The 15,791-nt window shown below is 54.4% G+C and overlaps 5 protein-coding genes across 5 annotated transcripts; 2 read left to right on the top strand and 3 right to left on the bottom strand.

Annotated features, from left to right (window-relative positions):
* Window positions 1–1,849: 1,849 nt before the first annotated feature.
* On the bottom strand, window positions 1,850–2,774 carry BO70DRAFT_167398 (uncharacterized protein). Its single transcript, XM_025538337.1, has 2 exons — window positions 2,546–2,774; window positions 1,850–2,493 (listed from the first exon to the last, which is right to left on the bottom strand). Exons 1-2 carry the CDS (start codon window positions 2,663–2,665, stop codon window positions 2,146–2,148), a joined length of 468 nt encoding a protein of 155 aa, XP_025395008.1. The 5' UTR covers window positions 2,666–2,774; the 3' UTR covers window positions 1,850–2,145.
* Window positions 2,775–3,092: 318 nt separating this feature from the next.
* Window positions 3,093–5,732, top strand: BO70DRAFT_374518 (SUI1 family translation initiation factor; the record flags this gene model as incomplete). The annotated part of the gene is made up of 9 exons (XM_025544971.1): window positions 3,093–3,129; window positions 3,217–3,267; window positions 3,348–3,379; window positions 3,442–3,458; window positions 3,589–3,686; window positions 3,746–3,766; window positions 5,216–5,290; window positions 5,426–5,518; window positions 5,584–5,732. The coding sequence occupies 9 exons, from the start codon at window positions 3,093–3,095 to the stop codon at window positions 5,730–5,732; spliced, it is 573 nt and encodes a 190-aa protein (XP_025395007.1).
* Window positions 5,733–6,810: 1,078 nt separating this feature from the next.
* On the bottom strand, window positions 6,811–8,135 carry BO70DRAFT_301065 (uncharacterized protein; the record flags this gene model as incomplete). The annotated part of the gene is made up of 4 exons (XM_025539695.1): window positions 6,811–7,080; window positions 7,184–7,331; window positions 7,422–7,483; window positions 7,572–8,135. Coding segments are annotated over 4 exons (1,044 nt in total), but the record flags the coding sequence as incomplete, so codon positions are not given.
* A 318-nt stretch (window positions 8,136–8,453) lies between these two features.
* On the top strand, window positions 8,454–10,147 carry BO70DRAFT_166492 (uncharacterized protein). The gene is made up of 3 exons (XM_025538336.1): window positions 8,454–8,992; window positions 9,099–9,206; window positions 9,268–10,147. Exons 1-3 carry the CDS (start codon window positions 8,619–8,621, stop codon window positions 9,758–9,760), a joined length of 975 nt encoding a protein of 324 aa, XP_025395005.1. The 5' UTR covers window positions 8,454–8,618; the 3' UTR covers window positions 9,761–10,147.
* A 78-nt stretch (window positions 10,148–10,225) lies between these two features.
* rgd1 (putative Rho GTPase activator (Rgd1)) lies at window positions 10,226–13,323 on the bottom strand. Its single transcript, XM_025544285.1, has 9 exons — window positions 13,002–13,323; window positions 12,879–12,932; window positions 12,182–12,788; window positions 11,922–12,130; window positions 11,325–11,865; window positions 11,127–11,270; window positions 10,985–11,079; window positions 10,864–10,934; window positions 10,226–10,813 (listed from the first exon to the last, which is right to left on the bottom strand). The coding sequence occupies exons 1-9, from the start codon at window positions 13,161–13,163 to the stop codon at window positions 10,702–10,704; spliced, it is 1,995 nt and encodes a 664-aa protein (XP_025395004.1). The 5' UTR covers window positions 13,164–13,323; the 3' UTR covers window positions 10,226–10,701.
* Between the last annotated feature and the right edge of the window lie 2,468 nt (window positions 13,324–15,791).

Below are 15,791 nucleotides of genomic sequence, written 5' to 3'. Positions count from 1 at the left end.
CTGTATGACCGACCTACCCAAGTAGGAAGTCGCAACAGCCCGAGGGGGGGCAACATTACCGGCGCTGGACGGTAAACTAACCGGGCGTCGACGCCAGGCGGGCCTGGAGAGGCCGACCTGGAGATTGGAGAGGGTGTGGGCCTGTACCGCCGTATTACCGGCTGCAACCTGCTGGTCTGCTTGCTTGCGTACTACTTACTGTACCTTAGTACCTTACCGTACTCCGTACCTACTTTGTCCAGACAGGAGAAAGGATGATCGGAGGCCGCTTGTCCAATGTCCATGGCCATGGCCACCATAGTCGAAACTATTGTGTGGACGACACCTGGACGGGGATAGATAGCCAGTCGGGACGGACTACCGGTACGGAAGAAGGTGACCCGTCACCCATGATCCATGATCCATCACCCCCGTCCTTCAGCCATCTATGATCCATCCACCATCCATCATCCATGCTCCCGGGGTACAAATGGCCTGCTCATAAAATTGAGACCCCGTCATGATCGAACCGATGGGCGGATCCAGATCTCTCCACGCACTGGCAGCAACTCCGCATTCAGCAAATGATCATTGCCTCCAATTACTGCGGCAGCAGATAACTACTATCTATCTAGCTAGTACGGAGTGTCTAGTTACCTAGTGCCTGCTTACGGATTTAGATTGCTGGATACGGATATCTCGATACCATTCCCCCCAGCCATCATCCATCATCATCAATGAGAAGTCAATAGATAATATCTAGATACTCCGCAGTGTCTCTCTCGCAGTAATAATAAATATACCATCTCATCATCAGGCTATCCGGTAAATCCATCAGCCAACCACTCCAGAACCCCGAATCGGCAGGCTTGGCATCAGATGATGGGTCCCTTGACTGCAAACCCGACGTGATTACCTGATGATATCGCGGCATATCGCCCCATTCTTCCGCCAGTCGACCCGATCGGACAAAAACCCAGAGCCACTGACGAGTTAGAATGTTCGATGGCAGATTTGCAAAGCAGGGAGAAGGGGGGCGATGATTCTGTTGTGCCTTCCACCACCACCACCATCACCACCACCCCCGACCAGGTTAACTCCGCAGATCGGCCCGTTATGGGCGATCCCTGCTCGACGGGCAGTAAAAGTACTTTGGATTGTTCCCAGCATGTTTGCATCATTGATTTAATCTATGCCCAATGCACTTCGGTCCATACTATCTATGTGCAGGATGCAACGAAACCACTGCTTCTGCTTCTTCTTCGTTTTCTTCTCCTCCTCCTCTCCTGTGTGTCACGGACTCTGCACGGTACAGTAGTAGCACGCACAGGGTGATACGTGTGCAATATCCCAGCTCCTCTATACTCCGTCGTAGGGTTGGGATCAAGAGAGGGGGGGGTATAGTTTTTTCCCAGGACGAACATACGGTGAACACCGCTGATTACCTGATCGAAGTCCACATGGAACCTGAAACTAACCCTAAGTGCTCTTCCCTTCCCTATCTTCTTCCCCCATCAACTGTGGGCCGTGGGATCCAGGGGAGCCCATCCTCTCGGATTTATCCAGGACAGTAGTCTGCCGCCCTGGGCGCCCCGGGCGCCCCGAACCCCGTTGGGAAGATCCAGTACCGAAGATGTTCGACATGTGTCATTGCAAATTGCAATTTTTTCGAGCCATCGGCTTGGAGGCCCCCGTTTCCCGAGCACAGATGCAATTGTTGCCGCCATCGACCACTTCGACACTGCCAAACCCACGGCGGGAGGGACCCCTCCCCAGTGGCCTGACACTCGCTGGGGAGAGACTGTGAGGACCGTATGACTTATGACACTGCCGTCGTCTGATTCCACCCTTCTCCGCATCTTCAATGGCCTGCGCTGTAGATCTTACAATCCTTTGTGTCTAATTACTTATTTATTGGGTCGTTACTCCGTGGGTTCTGGCCTTTTAGGCGCGCCAACTCCCACACACCCCCCCGTCTCCGAGCCTGCTGGCAAAGGTCTCCCGTTTGGTCCGGGAACAAGGGCCCAAGTGCTGCGGCGCGTTGGGTGATCCCGGAAACTCCGAGGAGCACAGGCCGGCCTACGATCGCTTGGAATTGGACACGAAGCAGCTTCCAATATCAGCCATCCTGGCTGCAGGATGCAGTGCGACCCCGGCCGTCACAGCTCAGGCGAATGGAAGTCGAGAAGACAGCGTCGACGGTACACAAGCATGGTCCGGATTATAATCGGGGATTGAGAAAGGGGCAACGGGGGCTTCTCGATAGCGACGGAATGGGTCCTCCGTCGGTAACCCACGACGAACAACCCACATGCACAGGAGCGACGAGTGCTTAGTTAGATCTGAAGATAGATAGGCCGCGAGGACACCCAGGATTCTGTGTGTCTTCAAAAAAGCACCGTGCATGCATAAACTACTGCCCTTGTGCGCCCGGTCAGACAGAGCTGGGGTGTTTGAGACACCTTCACTGCTGACCTGGATCCCAATGGCCATCCGACTGTTTGTCGATCGCCCCTATCGCGTGAAAGTTAATACATTAAGGCAGTGCGTAGGTAGGCGGGCTGACCTGGTGTCCGATACGATTCAGCCCGAAGACAGACAGACAGACAGATAGATAGATAGATGATCTCCAACAAGATCGATTTGCCATACAGAACCGGACTCCATATTCGCCTGGCCAGTCCATACAGAGTACAGCACGGGGTCACGAGAGCTCAAGTAAGCGAAGGCGAAATAAGCTAACAGTTCGATAAGTCCGAGGCAAACCTATCTCGGGGACCAGCAACCATGGTTCGCATCGTCCACGGTGAATGAATGATCGGTTGATTATTGATTAATTGATTAGGACGTGCCGTGATCCGTCTGCTACGGCGACCAGAATTGATAGCCCCGTTGATAGGATATATTAACGATGATGGTTTGTTTTTCCTGGGGAGCGGGAGACGAATCGGATGGGGATGCCACTTATCAGCCGGGGCCGATACGCCTTTCCGCTTTGGTCTTGGCGCCACCCGTCGCTTGGTTGGCCTGTTAGTGTTCGAACCGCCTCGCATCTCGAGCTCCCTCCTCCCACGAGAGCTGTCCAGTAGTCCTCGACGCACCAACCCGACAAGATGGCGTCTAAGAAGGATATGCGGAGATTGGACCTCGGTAGGTTGTCCCCCATCCAGAGCCTCCTGGCCGTGAAGTCAAGTCAAGCCGAAGCGCACCCGAACTGACGTCGACCCCGAATTCTAGCCGTCCCCTACATCGATCCGCCCAAGAGCAAGGATGAGGCCGACATGTCTAGTATGTACCAAGTCGAGGACAATCCCCCATATGCCGAGTAGATGGGTCAGAAATAAGCATGTGCTGATTGCCTGTCATAGGCGCAATGTCTAGCACCATGCCCATGGCTGCGGTAGGTCGCGATTGGAGTTCCTCTGCGGATATCGCGTTTCACATACACTAACGTCTCGGCAGATGTTCACTAGGAATAGGTGAGCAAAAGATAATTGCTTCCGTTCACAGTACTTATGAAATCTGACGAGTCTTGCGCCCGCAGAATGATCGGATGGTAGGCCTCTTGCCCTTCGTCGACCCAACAGCGTGCTAAATCGTTTCCACCAGGGTGTCCTTCGTGTTCTCGCTTCAGTCCTGGCTCGGTGAGACTCCAGAGCAGAAGAGGACGGCCTCCACTCCGGCCTACATGTCCGTCTTCATGTCATGTTCGTTACCCAATCCGCCCTAGCTCAAGAAACAATGACTAACCACCGGGTCCCTCTAGTGATGGCTTTGGTTGTTGTATGTCCCCGGATGATTCTGAACAACTCTTTCCAACGACCCAACCTCGGAGGTTCCTCTAACATGCATTATCCAGACCTACTTCCCCATTTTCCTCCCCCCGCAGGCCGCCCGCACCGGTGCCGGCGCCGCCGCTTCCACGACTCCTTCCGCTTAGCGAGCGGGTTGCTCTTGTGATACCATTGCCGACAAGGTTCGACCTATTACTATACCATGAGGGTTGCAAGTCTTCGATGAGAATGGTTTGAGCGGTGGGATTGATAGTAGTCCGAAAAGGCGGACTCCATACGTTGGATCTGGGAGTCCTTCGGTCATGGGTCTTTGCTACATTTGTGTACAGGGTGGGACTGCGATGCTGTACGAATTACTCTAATACCTCAAATTCCATAATATCCGTGTTGTCTGGAGAGTCCCGCATTTTGATGGTTAGTTGAGGGGTAGAACCAGTCTGGTGTGGCAAAGGCCAATGGTTTGGCCTGCCATGAACTGCTGTACTACTGCGGGAACAGTGATTGACAGAACGGAACCAACAACCAACTTTAACTGACACGCTAACACGTTCCATCCATTTACGGCAAGACCCTGTAAAGTATATCTGCAGATAAGCCATCTGGCTGGCTGGCAGGACGATCAGATGCAAAGGCGTTCCTCCTGTAAGCAGTAGACAGAGTAGACAGAAGACCCGGACGAGGGCGAGGTTGCGCCCTAGTCCAGGTTGCCGGTTGCCACCATCACCAGCCGCCGCTCAGGACTGCCACCACCAAGCCAGTCCCAAGCGCCTGCATTTCAGCCCCAACAGCCCCAACAGGCCAGCAAACAATCATCCAGGGCCCCCCCCAATTGCCCCCCTGAGGGAAGCCAGCCATGGCACAGCGTCCCGAGTTCCTGAGTTTCCGGACGTGACGACAAGACGACGAGACGGCTTAGTCAGGGACACACCGCCTTCCCCCCACAGGGGCGCTAAGGCGAGGCCGCGCCCCTCAAAAGGCTCTTCTGTTCTTCTTCCTGCTTCCTTCCCGACAACCACCTCCTCGCACCCACTTTCAAGCCTAGCCAAGTCTTCCAGACTCGCGATCGCCTCGACTTCCACAGAGATCTAATTCTCTCCCCCTCGCTCATCTCCTATACACCGCTTTTAAGGGCCGTTTACGACGAAAGGCCGAGTTTATGTCCATCGAAAACCTCAAGACCTTCGGTGAGTCGAACGCCACCTCCCTTCTGTGGACGCCGTCCCCAGGACCCCGCAGCATTCGATGACGATATGGTCTCGCTGGCCATGGACTAGGGACAAGTCCATGGCCTTTAAAGGATCATGTCTATCTTATCGGTCTTAGGTGATATGCGGTGGACTCCGATGTGCCACCCTGCCCTCTCCTGGGCGACCTGCGTCACAGTTTGGCGGGGTAATATCTTGGTCATGAGCCTGAGGCTGACACGTGCTCTTCTTTCACAGACCCCTTCGCCGAAGCTGACGAAGACACCGGCGAGACCAAGCAGTCTCAAAATTACATCCACATACGGATTCAACGTACGTTCTATCGCTCGGACTCGTCGACGTCGGCCCACCTCCCCCCCCCCCCCCCCCTTGTCGTCGTTGCCGCCTCTACCCCTGACCGGTGGTGCCATGCTGTCCCGTGCTCATGAGACTGACTGTTCCCAACAGAGCGCAATGGTCGAAAGACCTTGACTACCGTCCAGGGTCTTCCTAAGAAGTTCGACCAGAAGAAGATCTTGAAGGTGATCAAGAAGAAGTTCGGTATGTGACCTCCCTGTCCGCCTATCTTCTTCAACCCCTCGGAACACTGCTAACTTTCCCACCAGCTTGCAATGGCACCATCGTCAGTGACGCTGAGATGGGAGAGGTGATTCAGCTGCAGGGTGACCAGCGTAAAGATGTCCAGGAATTTTTGACCGACAAGAAGGAGGGTCTCGAGCTGGACGCCAAGACCATCAAGGTCCACGGTTTCTAAGCCAGACGCCACGCCCCCGTTCCGGTCCCTTCTTCCCAGTCTACGTTACCCTCAGAGTGGTGGGGTGGAGAGCATCATGTGTCCACTGATCCTCTGTCTGACCTAGCATTGCGATCCCCCGCAACTGCAGCGAGGGTCGTTCGGTCTAATCTTTTGTCTTCTATTGTTACCACTCTGTGCCCGGTAAACTGGACTTGGGCCTTTGTCGAAATGATGCACTCTTAAGTTTGTTCCTTCTTCCGCCCGCACATTGACGGGCGGCAGGGGGAACACAGTGGGTCTGATTTCCCGACTCGACTGCTACAAATGGAATGGGATAATGACGGAACGAGGCGTTGGTAGATACCCAATATCTGCATAGATGTTTTTTCTCACTTCTTCTGCTTTCTGCCGTCTTTTCTTGTCGTGTCTTTGCTTGGCTTCGTGTGGGCTTGTGCCAGCGGGTCATGGGTACGAAAAACGGACGTCTCTTGTCTTCATGTCTTGGCCTGGGTCGGTCCCAGGGTGGGACGGGCAATTTGGGGAGGATTGATCTCAATCTCTCGTTTCCATCGATGTTCTTCTGATCATCTCCGTCTGTTACACGCTACGCTACGCTGTCCTAAACTGTCATTTCCGTATCTGTACGCGAGGATGCCATTCCTTCCCGACGACATGGTTTTGCTGAATCCATCATTGACTTGACCGCAATTTTTTTATCCTTCCTTTACTGCCGTACACTAAATTTGTAGTCGTCGTAGGTTCCGTACCTTTTTTTTTTCTTCTTCCGTTGTTCTTCGTAGGTTCTACGTAAGCTCTAAACTAAACCCAAATCCACATCTAATGAGGTATTTATTAGTACTTACTCCCTTGCATGAAAGCTACATGCATGAAATAGGCAATCTAATCGAATCGAAAAAGTCTATTGAAAGTTTCGCCTAGCGATACTCAAAGAAAGAAGAAAAAGGAAAGAATAGACTAAAGGTTAGGCAGGGTAGGATAGGATAGGGGAGGGTAGTACTACAACTGAAACACGTAACCTGACCGAGATCGACTCAGCACACCAACCGACAAACCATCCAACCAACCAATCCCCCGCTCACAATTCCCCGACCCCAGCAGCACCCACAGCAGCAGCTCGATCATCCGAAACACGCATATTAAGGAAGATAGTCACGGCCCAGTCCCAGAGTTTGCGGGTGATCACAAAGACAGGGACCTCGGGCTCGTTCTCCCGGGTGAGATGGAGCTGGAGCAGGAGTGACGACATGCTGACGAAACTGGCGACGGCCAAGACGAGGAGAGCGGCTGCTGTTTCGCGCTTGATGGTTGCGTGGTTTTGAGTGGCGTGGTAGAGGAAGGTTAGGGTCTAAACAAGGAGAGTAGTTAGTGGGTGTAACCCATGCCAGGTGGCTGATCAACAGGGATTGGTGTTGCAGTGGGGATAGGGGAAAGGAGAAGGAAGAACCCACAGTTGTAATGGATATCCAAGCCGGAAGGAGAAGACGAGGGTCGGAAGAAGCACCGGAGAGATAAAGGACCCAAGAAGTGATATAAGCAATCAAACCGTTCGTAGTGAGGAGACGAATAACAACAGCTGGCGGGGTATAGTTTAAAAGCCTGGCCAATGACGGGTCAGTTATAGTACATGACCCATGCGATATATAATCCGGGGAAAAGGGGATTGGGGGGGAGGGGAAGTAAGCAAACACGTACCATCGAGACATCATACAATCAGCAAAAAAGTAGGAAAGATATGCAGATGCACAGCACTAGACGTAGAAAAAAAAAAGAAAAAAGACGGTCAGATCTGCCAGACAAGAATATAGTAAGTAATAGGAATTGGGTCTCTCTACATACCCACATAATAGCCAATGCCACCTCAGTCACGCGAAACCTTCGCTCAACATCCCAATGTTGTCCAACACTCCCCACTATCGCTGCCGCCCAGCCCTCATGTCCCACACCCGGCCGGATGTGAAGAAGTTCGGCCAGGAAGGTGAAGGCACATCGCAGCCCCCACCACGCCGCGGGCACGGTACTCAGTGCACGACAGATCAGCAACGGCAGGTACCATTTCCGATCGACTCCGAGGATGACGGCCACCCGGGGATGGAGACCGGAGGGGATCGCGTGACCGGCATCGTTGCTGCTGGAGGCACGGGAGATGGAGGAGGCCGGGGAGGGCGGATTGACGGCGGCGGAGGGGGCCACGGCTTTGTCGGGGGAATCCACCTTTGAGAGTATCGAAGCCAGGGTGGAATAGAGCGGCGGGGGAGGGGTGGTGGGCAGCGAGTCCGATAGCGAGGCAATCAGGTCAGGGTCAGGAGAGGACGACCGGGCATGGAAAGCGAGGGACGGAGAAGTAGCATCACGACGAGGAGGAGCCAGCCTTGAATCACGGCAATCGCAGCCGTTATGCAGAACCACGGGGAGCGGAGAGGTGGAGGAGGGGAGGGGAGGGGGAATCGAGCTGCGAGAGGCCGAGGAGCGAAACTGTCTCTGTAATGATAACGGGCCCCCTAAACGGTTTCGATGCTGGAATGCCGGAAGATCGTCGAAGCTAGTGTGGTCCGCAGCGATTGGAGATGAACGGTGGTGGAAGAGGAAGAAGAAGAAGCACCGAACAGGAAACAAGAGGCAGCCCGAGACAGACAGAGACCAAAAACGCACACACACACCCACAGCACCAGCCGGTTTGATGGTCCGGAGAGAGAAAAGAAAGTGAAGCCCAAGCGGACCAAAGCTCGAACCCGCGGCGGAGAAAGCGGTGCCGCACGTGACCCGGGCGGATTTCTGTTGGCCTCGAATTTCCGGCTTCACGCTCTCTTCTCTCTCCGCTCCGAGTTTCTGCCTTCAATCGCCCATTGTCTGCTTTCGAGGTTCTCCCTCCGGCCTCAGCCCATCATGGCCCCCTCCTCCTCCTCCCTCCTGTCCAAGGGCTCCGTCCTTTCCGCCATTCGCCTCGGCAACTCCACCCTCGCCCTCTACCCTGGATCCGCGATTGCTCCCTCACAATGCCGACACTTCTCGCAATCGACCCAGCGCCCTGCCATGCGCGCCATGCCGCAGACTCTGGCCATGAAGCAGCCCGCGCAGCCGAGCATGAAGACTAGGGGTCGGGAAATCTCGAGGGCGGATCTGCCCCAGGACATCGGGCTCTTGCCCGGAACCTTCATCCGGCCGCTCTGGAGAGACCTGCCCTCCATCTTCACGCATCCCCAGGAGCGTATGCGCATGGAATGGCTGTCGGTCAAGTCGGGCTTTCAGAACTTCTTGGGGTATGCACAACCAATCAGTCTCGGGTTTCACTCACCCGCATTGGCTCTTCGCCGTACCGAACGAACGAGACAGCAAGAAGAAGACCGTAGACTAACATGAGTACAGTCTCCTCGCCTACTGCAAGTGGCTCAACAAGGGCCTCCCTCTTCGCCTGAAGGAGCGTCGACAGGTTGCCCGCGCCCTCCATAGGGAGATGTACTCCGCCTACGCCGAGTAAGCGCCTTCCATCCATTCATCCCTCCCAGACCCCCGAGACTAACCCCAATCCCAACAGAGGCAACGCGCCCACCATCCGCAAAGTCTGCTGCACCGGTCTGGCCATGCAACTCATCACTCGAATCAACAACCGCCCCGAAGACAAGCAAGTAGTCTGGAAGCTGGACAAATACCTGCGCGGACCCAGCACATTCTTCTCGGGCCTCCGAATCGTCTCCGACCGCGCAACCCAGATCCCCGAGCTCCCCAACTCCGGCGTCCGACAGGTCGTGGTGCGCATCACCAGCCGGCAGTCCAAGGGCACGGTAGTTTCGTCCGCCCCCCTGTCCGACAAGGACAACCTGGCCGTGGCCAACAATTCCAAGCAGCAGGACTGCACCGAGTACATTGTCATTCAGAAGTTCCGGTGGACCGGCGAGGAGACCGAGTGGCGCGTCTGGGGCCATGCCACCCCCACGACCATGGAGGATCTCTCCAACCCGTTCTTTGCCCCCGGCGTCTCGCTTGCGGAGCGCATGGAGGCGATCAAGTCCGGAATGGGAAGTAAATAAATAAACTATTCTTTTCCGCTTCTTCTCCGTCGCCAATTCCGAGGCCTTGCGAGACCTCTCCCCCCCACCCCCCCGCGCTCACCCGGGGATGTTCGCTCATACCTAACCTACCCGCGGACAAAACTGTTGCATACGCAGTGACGAAGCGCCAAAATTGTCTACCTGCTACTTACTAGCTTGGTACCCGCCCGTCCCTTTATCTCCAATCCCTTCCCCATTCTCTCCCTCCAGTTGGCCGGAGGCGGCCAATTTGATTCTATCATGTGTTATTGAAAACTACCTATTCACCCATTCACCCACTCACCAACCTAACCCAGGCCGAATATCCTCGAACCTAATCCCGGTACGCAGTTGGCTTCTATAAGGTCTGGGTCATCATTGACCAGATGGTCTTCTGTTTCCGCTGTGTCTGTCGGGGTTGAGGGAGAGGAGAATTCGGACTATCTGTCATAGCATATCAAATACCTGTCTGCAATTGCAACTATGTACTATATATCCAATCGGTTACCTGTTGTTTGGACCAATTTGAATCTTGTAATTATTCTCCACGCATCTCCAAGTAGGATTTGATCCGAGGATACTACAGGTAGGTGGGTAAGTAGATAGGTAAATGAAATCAACCCCGACCCGACGGACGGACGGACGGGAGGGTATTGGGACGGCTCATATCCTGATATTCCAGTGATGATAAAAATAGAGAAGATGAGAGCAGCACAATTTTCCACCCATCAGAAGGGGCACTATGTATACTTGGAGATTGGTTCGGGGATTAAATGGCGGCCAGCAGCAAGGAAAGATGGAAGGAAGATTTGAAACATGGTATTCGCGATAAAAGAAGCAAGATCCGTGCAACTGTTAGAGTCGAAAGACGTGACGACCTCTCCAGCACAGGGGCTAGATTTGGTGGCAATCCGAACAGACGGGAATCAAGATCGGTGGAACTAATCGTCATCGAAGATCTGGAAGGTGTTGACCAGAATGGTCTCGATGACACGGACCTGCCAACCGGCATCCGCAATGTTCCCGCCAGAACCGGCGCCCATCAAAGTAGGTCTGGACTGGTTAGCCTCAGGCGACGTGCAACTCAGGGGAACGGTACTTACCCGAAACAGATCGCAATGTTTCCTGCGTTCATGCGGTTTTCGGTATAATGCTCTTGAATCTTGTTGAGATGCTACGATTGGTTAGTTTGGATGTACTGGAGAGGCGGTGAGTTAGACATACCAAGACCAACGCCCTCAATGTGGCGTAATGTGCATCGGGCAAGTTGTTAATCAGTGCATGCATCGAGTCACGGCGCTGAATGTCGTCATCGATGCCTGCGATTGTCAGCGTGAGTATTAGGCCCCTGTTCGGTAGTACTTACGAGCTGCGTTGACGAAGTCTGTGTAATACTGGGATGTGAACAGAGGATCTGGCAGGTCTCTGAAGAACTGCTTCAGAAGGCCCGCAACGCTGTTGACGTCGTGGTAGAAGCTCTCTGGGTTGGTGAAATCGACCTGTGACGAGTCTGCCACGCGATGTTAGGGTTGGCATGGAGCAAGAGTAGATGTATTGAACGTACCGTTGTCAAAGAGCGACTTCATGTGGCTGATATGTGTAGCACTGCCGGAAAGGCGGTAGATACCCTCCATGTCTAATCCAAAAAGTTCTATAGCCTGGAAACATTGGTAGACGATCATGGGGACAGCTGTCCCGTCGCGCATATATAGGTCATCTAAAGATAAACCGAACACCGGCTTCAGAGGGGGCAGATTAGGGCTATGCTGAATGCCATTGCCAGCAGGCACTAATGGTGTCTTTGCCGGTGGCAACGGTGGTGCCTGATGAACGCGGAGCTCGGTATGTCCCGAGGATGACGTTGGATAAGGAGGCTGGAAAGGCGGGGACGAGTACGAGTCGGGGTTTTGAGGGTATGCGGGGGACTCGACGGTTGTTGGTGCGGGCGCTGGTGCTGGTGCGGGCGCTGGCGATTGAGAAGCCGGCTGAGTCGACGTCGGGAGAGTCTGGGTCGAGAAAGACTGAGGAAGGAAAGTCGACTGGCGCCTGTTTTGCGTGCTGGACTGAGAGGCCGGGACAACAGCAGGCGTAGAACCTCCAAGCGTCTGGGTTAAGGAGTATTAGCCAACGAGCAGGGCGCATCCACACCAGGCAGACTTACTGGATGACGCTGATATTGGATTTGGTCCGAAGTCACCGCACCCGGATTCCTCTCATGGCTGAGGATATATTCGCGGAAGTCCCTCTCGTTGTCTATCTGGGAGACAACTTCGTTCAGGCTCTTTGGAGCAAGAGCGGGATTCATCGTGCCGTCCTTCAACGGACTGATGGACAGGCCTTGTCCAAGTAGCAGCTTCTCGTTGAACGTCGCTATATGATGGTTAGTAGGAGAGCGCGCGAGCGCACAGGGTCATAACGCACCAAACTTCTGCAATTGCAATGCTAGTCCCGCATCACACTCCGAGATCAACCTCTGGATGTTCTGCACGGCTTGAGGCCGATGGGTTGCGATCAACTCGCGTCGCGCCGACTGCGCACCCTGGACTTTGACGCCGTAGTCCGAATCGGCAATCTGGACCTTGCGCAGCAGCTCCTCTTCATGCTGCGCGGCGGACTTATGACCCTTCAAGCCAAACTTCCCGCCCTGCTTGTCGCCGGTCTTCACCCGGTCATACTGCTCCGCGAGTGACTCGTACTTGGACTTGGCCTTCTCTGCGGAGGCCTCGGCGTCCAATACCCGCTTCTCCGCACTCAGGCCGGTCTGCTTCCATTGCTTGCGGCCCCGTTCAATGTTCGAGGCCAGTTCATGGAGGTCGTCGGCCATCTGCTGCAGAGACACGCCAAACTGGAGGCCGTGGTCGGCCATGCGGTCGTGGAAGCGATTGAGTTCATTGTAGCTCTGGCCGTAGGTGCCTTGGCGATTCTCGTTGCGATGAGCGGCATCGTTGAGGGAGCGGGACAGCTTCCTCAAGCCTTGCGCATGCTCTTCCTCTAGGGCGGAGCGTTTCTTGAGGAAGGTGGAGAAGTCCTGTGGGCATCGCGCATGTGCGTCAGCGGGGGTGTGCTCCGTTATGTCCCCATTACGGGAGGGGGGTTAGAGAGTGAAACGTGAACGAACCCTGGCGGACGAGACACTTTGCTTTAACCGGGTCAGGAGAGTGGTGACCCCGATCTATAGTAGCTGTCAGTGGGATGGGCCTCTCCCTGAGACCTGGGGCGGCATGCGCGAGGGGGCACCCACATCCGAATAGATAACCTTGTCCAGGCGAGCCTTCAATTCCTCGGTCATAGGGGATGGCCCGGAACGGGGCTCGACAGCTCCGGGGAGGCCGGCAGATCCAGCGCTGGAGGGTGGCGCATCCGGATCTATGACCGGGCTATCGTGTAGGGGGGCGTCTACCATCGGGGCGGCGGGAATTGGGGGGAGGGGGGGCGAGGTGAAGCACGGATGAGCGCGATGGGCGCGACAGGGCAGTTGGAGCTGAAGGGGTGGATAAGTATAGACTTTAGTATAGCGTAGATCGATAGATAGATAGTAGTCGGTAGTGTCGCGGGTAGTGTCGCTCGGGGGAATTGCGGAAGCCTAAGAACTGAGACGCTGAAAGTGGAAGGTCCCTTCGTCATCCAGGTGGCTTGACCCCGTCGGGTTACCACGTTAAGGGGGGCCCGCGGGGGAGGCTGAGCGGGTGGCTGGGGTTCCTTCCACACTGGGTAGTTATCGGTGGTGCTTCTATTTCGAGACTATCAGGCACCACTTTATTCTTCTTCATCCATGGCAATCATCCGATGGAGACAGCACAGAATCCCAGATGAACTATCTCTTTCTCTGTCAATGCTATCGCAACTCTCGAAAATCGGTCTCACGGGGCGGGCTGATGTCTAATCCGTACACTGCAATGCATTGACCCACATGGAGAACCCCTTCTACCCTGACGCATCCTGACTCAGCAACTGTGTCAGTTAGTTATAGTTAGTTAGTAACAGCTAAATTTGTGAGCACAGATCATAGCACTGCGAGCGTGTGGACACTGCACACTGCACACTGGACAGACAGCCGAGTCAGCCACTACCGCCGAGGTTCGTTGCACCAGAGGGATGTTTCTTTCTAGCTGCTAGAGCTGTATTCTAGTAAATATTCTATGGAGTACACCTGATTTCATAAACAAAATACCGTCTGTTTCCAAAACGTTCTCTTGAGAGAATCTCACATATCACCAGTGGCGTTCTACCCTCTCTTAGACGGGTGTGCTACATTAGCTATTTCCAGGAAGCCAGCGACCACTGAACCAAGCAACACTTCTAGTACTGTCTTACCCAACCAGCACAAACCAGCTGGGAAGAGGCTGATTCTCAGGGATTCACCCCCCCCCCCCCCCCCCAAGCTTCCCAATCAATAAACCTCGGCACCTCCCATCCATCAAGAGTCAACAAGATAGAGTGATGACCGGGAAATTACGAATCTATTCTTAATTAAACTACCCCGTTTCCCCCCAGTACTCCGTCCGTACCATAGCATTGTTTGACGGCGGACATGGTTTCAGGTAAGTAGGCAAGGTAGGACAAGCGCTCGCAACAGTACACAAGATCCATGCCAAAGTACGGAGTACCTAAGTACCTAGTAAGTACCGTGGGTAGATAGTCAGCGCGGACCGAGTAACGGCGTGGATAGATCCTACGCATCAGCGGACCAAAGTACATCCATCCAGGACGGATCGACGGTGCAAAATGCAAGTAAACCTAGTTGCGTATCATCTATCATGCCACGCGCCACCGGCGAATGCACGAAACCCTGGCGGCGGTGATTGGCGTGCAGATGTATCGATTCTGGACGCCGGGCGATTCGATCGGAATGCGACAGACGTACCTATGCCGTACTCCGTAGATAGAGAGAGAAAGGGCTACCGACATGGTACATATGTACGCAGGCTCTAATGTTAGACTACTACTATGACCAGGGAGGCGGCGGGAGGCAGTTGGGGTATTATTGTGGCGGTCAGAAGGGAAAGGCGGCTGCTGCATGTGGCCTGGATGAGGTTGGCTGAATAGTAAGGCAGGCACTCTGATGATGTGATGGTTGGGAAGACTCATGGAGGGGAAGGGGAGTGGTCCGTGAGGGGGAGAGGATTTGATGGAGTGGCATTCCACACGATCCAAGGGGATTGGTTACAGAGGCTCAATCCCGCCAGCATCATGGATGGATCGGATACATTCCAGGGCCGATCTACCAGGGCTGGATTGGATCACTGGAACGAAGGAAGTACGGAGTGCCCCCTGAACCTGAACCTGAACCTGAACCTGAACTTGAACAAGCGCCGACCCTTGGATCCCGCCAGTTGATCCAACCTCCGAGTGGCTCGAGTAAAAAAAAAAAAAAAAGGGCATCATGATGGTTGGATTATAATTAGCAGGTTGGAGAGGTCATCCAGTCAGTAACATAGGTAGTATGAGATCAAGGCCCACGATTGGGTGGGATCCCCCCCCAGCCTTCGCATGCGGGATCATGAATGGAGTCGCCGAAGGTACCAACCTGCTAAGTACATAAGTATCTAGTCGGATGGAGTCCCGGATGGAGTCCCGGATGGGAATGCCTTTCGCTTCATGCCTTGGAACTGGCATTGATTGGTGTACATCCGCGGCTTTGTTCTTGTTAGTGGATCGTATCTCTATCTATCTATCTATCTCCTCTCCTCTCCTCTCCTCTCCTCTCTCTACTCTGGGAATCTGGATCCCCTCGGTCAGCCAACCTCGACGGCGACTTCGTACAAGCCACTGAGCCCTCACGATAGTCCACCCACTACTCCGTAGGTGAGCTATCCATTTCCTGCCTGGACAGACTGGACAGGTGCGACCAGCTGGGGAGAATTGGGGAGATGCTGACGGGGGCGAATGGCAACAGCCTGACAGACTGTGTTCCCTGACGGGATTAACGATTGATTAAGTGTGTCTGAGTGTCTGTCTGTCTCTCTCTCTTCCCACTACTCCGTACGGCTCATCTCTTCTCCCCCCCCCCCTCCCTCTCTCTCTTCCATCC

Source organism: Aspergillus heteromorphus, assembly GCF_003184545.1.
Source record: "Aspergillus heteromorphus CBS 117.55 chromosome Unknown BO70scaffold_40, whole genome shotgun sequence".
In the NCBI taxonomy this organism is placed as follows: domain Eukaryota; kingdom Fungi; phylum Ascomycota; class Eurotiomycetes; order Eurotiales; family Aspergillaceae; genus Aspergillus; species Aspergillus heteromorphus.
Note: the sequence above shows the minus strand (reverse complement) of the source record. Positions and strands in the feature narration are given on the sequence as shown.

Excerpts from the sequence above, each read along its gene's own strand:
- BO70DRAFT_167398 (XM_025538337.1), bottom strand. The coding sequence starts at position 2,665 with ATGGACTGGCCAGGCGAATATGGAGTCCGGTTCTGTATGGCAAATCGA. Across the intron at positions 2,494-2,545 it reads TGAATCGTATCGGACACCAG|GGGCGATCGACAAACAGTCG; the intron begins GTCAGCCCGCCT and ends TTCACGCGATAG.
- BO70DRAFT_166492 (XM_025538336.1), top strand. The coding sequence starts at position 8,619 with ATGGCCCCCTCCTCCTCCTCCCTCCTGTCCAAGGGCTCCGTCCTTTCC. Across the intron at positions 8,993-9,098 it reads GGCTTTCAGAACTTCTTGGG|TCTCCTCGCCTACTGCAAGT; the intron begins GTATGCACAACC and ends ACATGAGTACAG. Across the intron at positions 9,207-9,267 it reads ATGTACTCCGCCTACGCCGA|AGGCAACGCGCCCACCATCC; the intron begins GTAAGCGCCTTC and ends CAATCCCAACAG.
- rgd1 (XM_025544285.1), bottom strand. The coding sequence starts at position 13,163 with ATGGTAGACGCCCCCCTACACGATAGCCCGGTCATAGATCCGGATGCG. Across the intron at positions 12,131-12,181 it reads ATTGCAATTGCAGAAGTTTG|CGACGTTCAACGAGAAGCTG; the intron begins GTGCGTTATGAC and ends ACCATCATATAG. Across the intron at positions 10,814-10,863 it reads AACATTGCGATCTGTTTCGG|ACCTACTTTGATGGGCGCCG; the intron begins GTAAGTACCGTT and ends TAACCAGTCCAG.